Source organism: Magnolia sinica, chromosome 8 (genome assembly GCF_029962835.1).
Source record: "Magnolia sinica isolate HGM2019 chromosome 8, MsV1, whole genome shotgun sequence".
Lineage (NCBI taxonomy): Eukaryota > Viridiplantae > Streptophyta > Magnoliopsida > Magnoliales > Magnoliaceae > Magnolia > Magnolia sinica.
In genome coordinates, this window is record NC_080580.1 from 20,799,963 (window position 1) to 20,811,970 (window position 12,008).

At 39.9% G+C, this 12,008-nt stretch overlaps 1 protein-coding gene across 1 annotated transcript; it reads right to left on the reverse strand.

Annotated features, from left to right (window-relative positions):
- Window positions 1-5,435: 5,435 nt before the first annotated feature.
- Window positions 5,436-8,388, reverse strand: LOC131253049 (pentatricopeptide repeat-containing protein At1g11290, chloroplastic). The gene has a single exon (XM_058253871.1). It carries the CDS (start codon window positions 8,380-8,382, stop codon window positions 5,929-5,931), a length of 2,454 nt encoding a protein of 817 aa, XP_058109854.1. The 5' UTR covers window positions 8,383-8,388; the 3' UTR covers window positions 5,436-5,928.
- Window positions 8,389-12,008: the final 3,620 nt, after the last annotated feature.

The window sequence follows — 12,008 nt, forward strand, 5'->3', positions numbered from 1 at the left end:
ATTAAGAAATTTTAATTTTGCTATAAGGCCTTCATAATTGGGGGGCTTAGGCAATTGCCTCACCTGCCTATCCCTTTGAACCATCCTTGCACAGAGCTTGGTGACGTCACTTCAATAGCCAGTTTCGCTAGTCAGTATCTAATCCCCGTCCATAGTCCATCCATTTTGCCTGCTAATTTCAGGCATGGTCCCAAAAATGAGGCAAGTTCAGATTTCAAATGGACCACACAGTGGTAAAACAGTGGTTATTAAATGCCCACCATTAATGGTTATTGAATGCGCTTCAGTGTTCCCGCTGTGTTAACGCTTTAATGCCTATTTACCATCTAACATGCTGAAAGGTCACATGTTGAAAGGTCATGCCTGGATTAAGCAAAACACAAATAGTATTAACTTAATCCAAAACTTTCGTAGCCTCAAGAAGTTTTTAATGGTTGGTAATCTAATCCCTAATGCGAGGTCCACCTGAGATTTGGATCTGTCTCCTTTTTCTTTTTTTTTTTTAACATCATACCCTTAAAATAAGCTTAAAAAACAAATGGATGGCGTAGATATACATCACATACATCTAGTTGGGCCCCACGGTTAGGGCCTCACCCACTAAGTTGTTACCCCTACCTCTCACCTAATCCGTCCCCATTAGGCCCACATGTTGATATGATAAGATGATCGGAACCGTCCATCCATGAATTTTATGCTATGCATGCTACCTTAAGAAGGTTAAGCTGAAATGGATGAAACAGACCATCACAGAAATGTAGTACCTTGGGAGGAAAAATTTTCAACAGTTCATATCCAACACCAAAAAGCTAGAGTATGGATGATTCTTGAAGTGTGATTATTTGGAAATAAGATTTATAGTATCATCTAGAAGATGGACCGTTTTGATCGTCGGATTATCTATTCATGTGGGCCCTATGGGGGACACATGCTAACCACAGTGAATCGCCATACATACAACTTTGTATTGGAACATTAACATACAGCACTCTTATCTTCTGCTATATTCATCTTATTGAGACATCCCATCCGTGAAAATGATGGGCCATACCATGAAGATCATCTGAAGAAGAAATTAGAACAATCCATCCATTAGGTGGGCCAAACACGTACGCAAGTTGTCCTCTGATTTAGATTGTGTAGCACATCTAATGAATGGTTCTTACGCAGGGTGATCTTTTTGAAGATTTCCACTATTTTCATGTCCCAGATGTTACAAGAAAGGCTGCAAGTTGGCGGGAAAGGAGTTGTAGGTAAAAGTTTCCGTCCAACATTGTAGCTGTATACAGGTTTTAGTTTCACAAGTGAGGCCCGTCATCGGGTAATCAAGACCATTGATCTGTTGAGTCCTACCATTGATGGATCATGCCTCCTAAAAAATCCTAGATTGGGAGATCCCAGCACATTGGATCAACCATATAATGGAAGAGGATTGCGTGCGGAGTAAAGTAAACTCCGTGGGGCCCACCATGATTTATGTCTTTTATCCACGCCGTCCATTCATTTTATCAGATCATTTTAGTGCATGAGCCCAAAATTGAAGCATGTTCAAAGGTCAAATGGACCACACCACAGGAAAAAGTGTGAATTGAACGCCTGCTTATCATTGAAAACTTCTTGGGGCCACAAGTTTTGAATCACGCTGATATTTTTATTTTACCTTCATTCATGTCTGTGTGACCTTATGAAGAGGTTGGTTGACAAATAAACATCACTGTAGGTCCTAATAAGGTTTCAAAGGTGGATGTCATTATTTTCACTATTTAATGTGGTGTGTTCTAGTTGAACTTTGGATATCATGCCCTAAAATGGCATGTAACACATACATATACAATGGGCCTCACACATATGTTAATAAATTAACATTAACATATGTTATACATTTGCAAAATCCACAGTCAGATTCAAACTTTAGATTCATATTTCAGATCTTAGAATTAACAAACCAGGCTTTAGATTCAAAGGCCAGGTTGTATTGTCCTTACTCTTGCTCCGGTGGTAGACTCTAAGGAGTTTCTACAGCTGGTCAAGGGTTCGAGTACCCACTTTAGTGGTGAAATTCCACTAACGTGAGTGTGTATTTGAAAGAAAAAAAGAAGAAGCCAGGTTGTATTCGCTACACGGGATGTATTCAAGCAAAACAACCTCCTATTATTGTTTTAGACCATTTATGTGTAATCCTACTTTTGTTTTCCTTTCTCATAAAACTCACTTTGATCTAAATAAAGGATTTTCTCCTATAACTGCCTATCTTTTAGGCTATTTTCGGATAAACACTTGCTTTAAAATATTTCTATCAAAGCACTTAAAGTTATTTGCACCGTGTTAGGGTTGTATATGATTTCTTTTGATCCGTATTTTTCAAAATGACAGCACTGCTCTCATTCTTTCTCATTCCAGAAAGCCTCTTTTCATTCCTTCCCATTTGGTAAAAGGGTACGGATAGTCTGTTTTGATGGCATAAGAAATTTTAATGACTCCCACTAACTAAATTAAAATTCCCTAGACTTCTCTTTCCCAAATAGATTGCTTACTTCATAACATAACTTTTAATCTTTTAATGTGTGGAAATTTCTAAGTCTCGTCATGATTTTTGTGTTAGATCTATACCGTCTATTAAAATTTTCATATAATTCTAGAGTATGAGCCAAAAAATGAGGTGCATCCAAAGCTCAAGTGGATCACACCACAGAAAGCAGTGGGGATTGAACAAACTACTGTTGAAACTTTCCTAAAGCCAACCATGAGGCTTATTTTCCATTTGACATGTTCATAAGATCACACATACCGAATGAACTTAAAATACAAATATCAGCTTGATAAGAGCCTTATGTAACCCCAAGAAGTTTTCAACGGTGGCATCAATTCCTACTATCTACATTGGTGTGGTCCATTCTAGCTTTGGATATCCATTGTTTTTAGTTTAGTATCTTAAAATGATCTGGAAAAAAAATAAATGGATGGTGCAAAACTAAGAAACACACCATCGCAGGACTCATGTAAATTTGACACCTCAAGAAATTTAGGTGCTTGGTGTGTGTGGTTGGGGTGTCAATGGGCTGGGCTCCGCCTGTAAAATTAAAATTTTGAATAAGGTCGGCCTAACAGCTAAGCCCGAAACAGTTCAAAATCCGGGTCAAGACCAACCACGCCCGGCCAGTTGACAGCCTTGTGTAGTGCAGGGGAGCAGATTAGGTGAGACCTAGCCTCACCCAAGACAGTGCAGCCCTTACGGTGGGGCCACCTTGATCTGTGTATTCTGTATCTATTATGTCCATCCATTTTTTCAGATCATTTTAGAACATGGTACCAAAAATTAAGAAGATTCAATTATCAGGTGGACCATAATCCAGGAAACAGTGGTGATTGAACACACTATCATTAAAAACTTCTTTGGGATCACCTTAATGTTTACTTAGTTTCTATTTGCCATCCAATCCGTTGATAAGTTCATGATCCTGGATGAAGAGAAAAAACAAATATCAGCTTGATCCAAAACTTTTGTAGCTCATTCATATTCAATCACCAATGTTTCCTATAGTATGGTCCACCTGATAATTGGATCTGCTTCATTTTTTTTTAATAATGCCATAAAATGATTTAGAAAAACTGAATGGAGGAATGGATACAGAATACACATGTTAAGGTGGGCATTACAGTTAAGGGCCGCACCGTCTTGGGTGAGACCGGGGTCTCACCTCATCTGCTCCCATGGTGCAGCACATTCCGAGAGAAGAAAGTTGGAAGGGTTGACATGTAGAACTTTTATGGGTCCTATCATGATCTGTGTGTTTTATCCATGTCATCCATCCATTTTGGCAGCTCATTTCAGGGCACTAGCCTAAAAATGAGGCAGATCCAAACCTCAGATCATCTACACCAAATGAAACAGTGGAGATTAGGCGCTTACTGTTGAGAACTTTTTTAGGCCACATTAGTTTTGGATCAAGCTGATATTTGTGATTTCCCGTCATCCATGTCTATGTGACCTTAACAACAGGTTAGACGGGAAATAAACATTACAGTAGGTCGTAGGAAGTTTTTAATGGTGGGCATTCAATCAATAATGTTTTCCTATGATGTGGTCCACCTGATATTTGGATCTGCCTCATTTTCAGGCTCATGACCTAAAATGAGCTGCCAAAATGGATGGCATGGATAAAACCGTACATTATGGTGGGACCATAGAGCTTTGACACTAGCTAGATGGCTAGTGCTGGGGTCATTAGCCAAACCACGTCCGTCAACTTGATCCGAACACCTATGCCTAGCATGATTCTACACCTGCCAAAATTCCTCGGGTCCACCCATGTTTATCAGGGCCATCCAACCTATTGATAAGGCCACACAAACATGGACAAAGGGAAGACAAACTGAGCTTGAGATCACCAGTGTTTCCTATAGTGGGGTCCACCAATGCTTCAGATCTGCCTCTTTTTTCGGTTCATCAGGTTATGGAAACTTATAGGGGAGAAGGTTTGCCTATGAATTGCTAGGATAATAATTATAATGGTACAAACGATAAAAGACAAGTAATTACCATGACTTTCCGTAACCTCAGAATGTCATGACAAAGCTGTAGTAGTTTCCATGAGGTTTATCTCATGTGGAGATTAAGAAAAGACAGATTTTGTTTTTATTACTATTACTTCATATCAAAGGGAAAAGTAACACCCAGATCCATAGCTCAACTGGCAGACTGAGTGGAGATACCTGGTTTCAACACTTGAGGTCTTGGTATCGATCGTAAATGACCAGTTAGCCTAAGTACAAAGTTGGGTTGCAACTCTAGCAGGATGGGTTGGATTGAGGGTCAAAAAAAGGAGCCAACCCACAACCCAACCAGACCTGAATTTCAACCTGAGGTGCACAACCTGAATTCCTCTATGCTATCCTTAAACCAAGCCAACCCTGATCGACCTAACCTGACCTAAATACATGTGATTATTCCCATCCCGGCCTAACCTGATCTGAATTTTCTCAACCTGAACCCAACCCGATTTCAAATCCGATAACCCTAACAACCTGACCCAACCTTTGGTTGGGTTAGTTGACCTGAACCCAAATTGCAGCCCTGCTACAAAGTGATAAACAAACGTCAAGTTTAAAGAACAAGGATCGCCTACAATCCATTTCCATGTGATCCTCAAATAACCCAACCCGTGCCGACATGTCACCTGTGTAGGACATCCGAGCCATGCATAAAGGTGCACTGGGTGCCACTTAGAAAATCACCCAGCAACACAAAAGGCCTACTCATCAAGCAGGAGAACCTATATGGAAGCAATGGACAGTTTGAAATCTGCAGATGTTCAGATAGAACGATCATGTGTAGCCCACCTGGTGCACAGCTAGGACATCCTAGCCCACGATCATGTAGGTGATGATCCCTCAAGTTTATAAGAGAAATAAATAAATTTAAAATTGGGAAATAATAAAGAAAAATAGGAAAGCAGAATACCTGTTGAATTATTCAAAGAGTATTCAAATAATAACTTGTATAAAGAAGATACATAAAATCTCGGCATTGGCGATTAAAGAATCTGAAAATGGCTACACTTATCAAATATCAAGAACATGATATGTACAACACTTCCTATGACATGCGCTTAGTTAAACCTCAGATGCCATTCATGTGTGTAAGCGGGAATGCTTAACCTCAATCATGGTTCTTATGCAGAATAGCTGCAACAAATAGACTCGAGAACCTTTTGTTTAGTTCTTTCAGCACTCGTGCCTTTGATCAAGGGTTTCTTAGCTTTAACAATGGCTTTAGTTATATAGTCCACCAAAACCATTCATCCCTGTCAACATTAGCAATATTTTAACACATCCCAATGTTTCAATTGAATAAATCATACCAACGTGCTGAATTTCCCTGGCAGATATCTTAAATGATAGATATTATAATATCTTAATGTTATCCAGTCACCAATAATCGCTGCAGGAGCAACGGCCATCCTTGAAATGGTGGAACCGATGCATGTCTCTTACTATAATTTCTCTCTTTGTAACCTGTGAAATGTACTTTGTTGCATTGTGGCAATCAACACATACACGAAGGTTCTTCCTTATCTGGATAGTAGTCCCTGGGCTAGTGTTTATAAGTCCAAACGCAATGGCCAGCTTCTCACTATGGGTGTTGAGCAGCTGTTCTTTTACATCATCCTCCACATCATGTATTGAATTAGTATCAGGCACATAACCAGCAGCCTTTATCTCATCCACCAGTGCCTCCAGTGTAGCATATATCCTCTCGGTTTGTGGGTGGGTCGTGCTACCGGAGTAGAATGTATGAACCTCATTTTTTAACTCGATGAAACTGAAACCAGGATTCTTTTTCAGCCCTTTCTTTCCCATCATTGTTCTCACCTTAGCTACATCATCCCACATCGAAGCCGTCGCATATATGTTGGCCAACAACACATGATACCCACCGTCTTGTGGCTCTAGTTCAAACAATCTCATCGCAGCCTTTTCTCCCAATTCAACATTTTGATGAATCTTGCAAGCACCCAACATAGCACCAAACACACTAATGCCTGGTTCAATTGGCATCTTTTGAATGAAGTCCCAAGCTTCATTAAGCCTCCCGGCACGACCAAGAAGGTCAACCATGCAGCCATAGTGATCCATTGCTGGCTCTATGCCATAATCCCGCTTCATGCTGGCAAAGTATCGCCGCCCCTCATCCACCAAACCCGAATGGCTGCAAGCAGAAAGAACAGACAAGAAGGTTACATCATTTGGCTTGATGGGACTCCGTTGCATCTCCTCAAACAGCTCAACTGTGGCTTCCCCAAACCCATGGGTTCCATACCCATCTATCATGGCATTCCATGTTGTCACATGCCGCTCATCCATCATGTTAAAAAGTTTCCGCGCGATTTGTACACCCCCACACTTAGCATACATATCAACAAGAGCGGTCATCACAAAGATATTCTTCTCAAGACATGATCTAATAGCAAATCCATGTATCCATTTCCCTTGGCGCAATACCGATACATCTGCCAATGCAGGAATAACACTCACCAAAGTAAAAGAATCCGGTTTGATAGTTTTCTGTTGCATCTTGCAAAAGAGATTCAAGGCATCATTTGGACATCCATTTTGTGCATATCCTGAAATCATTGCATTCCACGAAACAAGAGTTCTGCCTCTCAAGTTTTCAAATATTTCAGCAGCGATATCCACTCTCTTACACTTAGAATACGTTGCAATCAAAGAATTCATAACAGAAACATCAGACCCAAGCCCAATTTCAATCAATAGTTCATGAACATACTTCCCTTGTTCCAAATTGCCCAAATCTGCACAAGCATGTAGCGCCGCCATGATAGTGACATCCGTGGGTTTAACCCCTTCATCCAGCATCTTCCTAAACATCTCCATCGCTTCCTCAGCATCTCCGCTTTGAACATACCCATCCATCATCGAGTTCCATGAAACCACATTCCTCACCCGCATCCGGTCAAAGACCAACCTTGCAGTCCCAATTGCCCCACACTTTGAATACATGTCCGTAAGAGCAGTCGAAACATTCACCAGCAATTCAAACCCAGCTCTAATAGCATACCCGTGAAGTTCCCTACCAATCTTCAAAGACCCCATATCTGCACAAGCAGGCAATACAGTCACAAGTGTAATTGAATCTGGCCTCTTCCCTTCCTCCTGCATCAAAGGAACCAACTCCAACGCTCTCTTCGCAAAACCATTCTGCGCATATCCAGCAATAATCGCATTCCAAGCCACCAAATCTCTCTGGGGCATTCTATCGAACATCTTCCATGCATCCTCAATCTGCCTACACTTTGCATACATATTCACAACAGCTGTCATCGCAAACAAATTTGACTCAAACCCATAAGAAATCAGTTGTGAATGGATCTCCCTACCCCGTTTCAGATCCGAATTATCCCCGCAATTCTTTAATAGGTAGGTGAAGTTGTAGACAACAGGCCGGACATCCGAAAGCCTCATCCGAGAAAAGAACGACAACCCATCTTCAATTTCAGAGTGTTTGGCATGTCCCTTTAGGATCGAGTGGTATAGTTCGTCGATTTTCGAATCGACGCGGTCGAAAACAAGGGTGGCGTGGCTGAGATGCCCGAACTTCGAGAAGAGGCTGACGAGCTTGGTTTGGGTTGGGTGGTGATTGGAAAGGCCGGATTTGATGATAAGAGGGAGGATCTGGTGGAGCTCTTTGATGTCGGAGCAGAGCTCGAGGAAGAGCGTGGAAGGGTGTGAGAAGAAAGAAGGAGAAAGGAGGGGTTTTGGAGATGGTAGGGAGTGGAGGTTAAGAGAGAGAGAGGTGGGGCGCATTTTAGAGGGAGTCAGGGTTGACGGGAGAGGAGGGAAGGGTTTTAACGATGAAGCCATTTCTGCAACCTTTCTATGTTTGATATGGCGTGGTCGTTGGATATATCCGTTAGTAGGACAGGTTCTATGTTCGTGAGAATCGGCTGTAGTGCGATGAGTTTGTGGCTGTGGGACCCATGGTTCAGTGATCCACACCATTGAGTTGATGGCACCCATCACGGATGGCCTTTAACTGAAAACTTTACTCAATTAGAAAATTCTAACCGTTCATCCGTTGGGCTACAGATGGATGGTTAAGAAGAAATACACACGATCCAAGTTAAATAGGAAAAAAAAAAAAAAAAACCTAAGTTTGAATGGCTAGGATTTTCCAATCGTTCTCCAGGACATTGGCCATGGGCCATCAAATTAATGGTTGGGCCTAGGTGATAACTCCATGTAGAACTGAAAATCCTTAACTTTTTTTTAGGGAATTAATATATATATATATATTAGAGAATTTACTTTCCAGTACCCGTTTCAAAATGGTTTTCAATAAGGAGCCTTGTTAATCTATATAATTATGATTCCACTGCCTTTCCTGAGTGTGAGCGAATGGATCGGCAGCTCGGTGGGCCCACCCCTGATATATATATGTGTGTGTGTGTAAAATTTACCTCAATCACCAAGTGGATCACCTCGTGTCAGGCCAAGAGCTCAAAACTCAACTCCAGAATCGTTCAAATGCCACATAATTGAAAACAGAGTACTTGTCAACTTATTGAATGAGTCAGATCAAACAGAAATTTTCAATGGTGGTTGTCCAACCATGCATGCCAATAAAGTGCTCGGAGTTAAGGTAGTTTGAATAATGGTACTCTACATATGTAGGCACATACTTCAAAATGATGTATTGATCAATGCTCGCATGATGTTTGGGCTGGCTTGATTTTTGTGCCAATGCATTCTGACAGCAGGACCCAGTTATTGAACAACTTGGATAATACACAGAATTTTAATGGTCGCTATGTATTGTGCACCTGCACCTTGCGCGGCTCCCTGCTGGTCTAAAAAAATAAAAATTAGTCTGCAAGCTTCGACAATATTAGGATGAACCAAGTGCCACTGTTGTAAAAAAGAATGCACGATCGAAGAGATGGCGGGTTAACCTTGGTGGGCCACTAATTGATCTTCCTTCATCTCGGCGTTCTCCAAGTAAGCTCAGGTTGACAAAATACTCTTCCATAAATTTTATTTCATTATTTTATTTTTTTTTAAAAGAATCCACTTTGCCTTTTGTAAACAACAAATATGAGTATTCCTAATGTTTTTATTAGACATCTTGAGGGTCAATCAAAAAGAATGTATCATTCGAGTTTCATTAAAAATGCCTTATTAAGGGAATGTAAGGATCAAAGGGTCCCCTCAAGAATTGGTTGACAAACTGACACATACAAAAGAAGATTACATGACTTCGTAAAGAAGGATTTCTACAAGAAAGTAATTCCAAATTTATTAAGGACGTTATTTGTGAGACTATATATATCAATTATTATACTTTATTTTATTGAGAATGACATGAATATATAAAAGAAATAGAAGATTTACAGAAATTTGTAGGAGATTTTAACAAATATACAATTATCCAACCACATAGATATATATAGTATGTGCAACTATAGATATATATCCTATACACTAGTAGAAGACATTAATGGCTAGAACCTTTGACACTTACATAAAAGTAAATGGGCATAGTAGACATAATGGATTCAATAAGGGTGAGTCATGCTACGGGAGTAAGGGTGATAACCTTCCAAACAGATAACCTTTGGCTAATCTTCTCAATAAGAGATTGACAAACCTAAAGGCAGTAATCTTTTTCAAACAATTAGAATGCTAGATATTTAAGACCCTCCACTGACCTTTGACTCGCAGCAAACAGCTTAAGTTTCTTTAGATTCTTAGATGGATATTCTTCGATGGAGATTTTAAAAAATTGACCATTGACCCACCTTCTCATAGTGTTAATCTAGGATGTTACAGATGGATAAACAGGCACAAATGGAGTATTGTGCAACAACATGATATCGTTTGTGAAGAGGATCGAGAGACTAGAGGACCTGTCTGAGAGACACATACTTGTTTAAAGAAATCAAATGAGACTTCGTGAACAAAGAATAAAGATAGACGATGATAACAGATCACCTTTTGAAAGGCCTTTGGTAAGGGTGATCATTCTTAATTGAAACACGTCCTATCTACCATTGAGCTATGGGCTCGAACCCATATCAACCATGACTTTGGGTTATGGATTTAAGTAGTGGGCTTCAAAGTGCAACTCATCTCCGGATTGAAACCGGTATAATTCTCCCCAATTTAGTCTGACTCAGTCCGATATCAGTGTGGTTACTTGTATCGTTTCAAATCAAACCAATACAACTCGATCGGACAAAACTGTGCTTTGGATGCACTTTTTAATTGATTGTGATTATGGTTGCATACAGTGGAAATAACCAAGCTACAATTACCTTTTTTTTTCGTATCCATAATGAGGAAGCAGCCCCCAAACTCCACTTACATTTGTTTCAAGTAGAACTTAAAGCAACCATAATGGTGATTTTGGGACTGGTCTCCCAACATCTACATCAGGAAGGTAGTTGCATTTGTACTTGAACAAACTGATTATTGCAATTCAATCCAATATTGCATCAAAATGCAGCTAAAAGTTTGATTTTTTAGCTTTTGAATGCACTAACAATGCCACATTCTAGTTGTCCAATTCTCTCTGAATTTTCTCTAATTTCCACACCACTAACAAGATCATGGGGTGTTTCGTGCCAACTCTGCATCAATCCTCCAAATGAAAAATAGCTTGAGCATTCCCAAAGCACTGTCTCCTCCCTTCTATGCCTCGTCAATTAGCAAGTTGTCGACGACCTTCAGGATGTGATTGGGAAATGCGAAACTCACCCATTTCCTTAGATCAAACCCATCCAATTAGTCTCTTCCTCTTATTGTCTCCAACATTATTACCCCGAAGCTATAGACATCTCCTTCGACCCCTTATCTATACACTGTTCACAAGCATCGAACCCCATTGGCCATACCAAGTTACCTCCTTCATTTCAACAAAAAGTGCACTCAATATAAGGCATTGAGGTTTAGCATCCATTTGTATGTAATGAGTTACCATATAAGGCTCTGTTTGGATGCCAATTGCATCAAATTACATTCGTCACTCATAAGTTCAACACATAGGATGTTACAAATTATAGTCATCTTCCTTAGTATTCATGATGAGGAAGTGGCCCTCAATTTTCCGTTTTAAGTCCCTTTCAATCCCCGCTTGAAACTAACATAATTGCAATTCTAGGCCAATCCCTCATGAATACTAAGGTATAGACAATTGAAACTCATCTTTTCCAAGTCATTGAACTAATTGTTGCATTTAAATTCTATTAGTGCATCAAAACAAATTTGAGTTAGAGAGCTCCATTTCAGAGTTCAAGCGTAGCCATTAATGGAGAAGCTATGAGAACAATGAAACCTATGATGACTCTAACAAATCATTAGGTTATATGGCTTAACCAACCAAGAATCAATTGATTTATTTTAAGAAGCCATGAGTTAACCGACGATTGAAGCAAATATAAAAAAGTAAATATTTGTCAATGTAACTCTTTTTGAATTGCAAAATTTTGGCC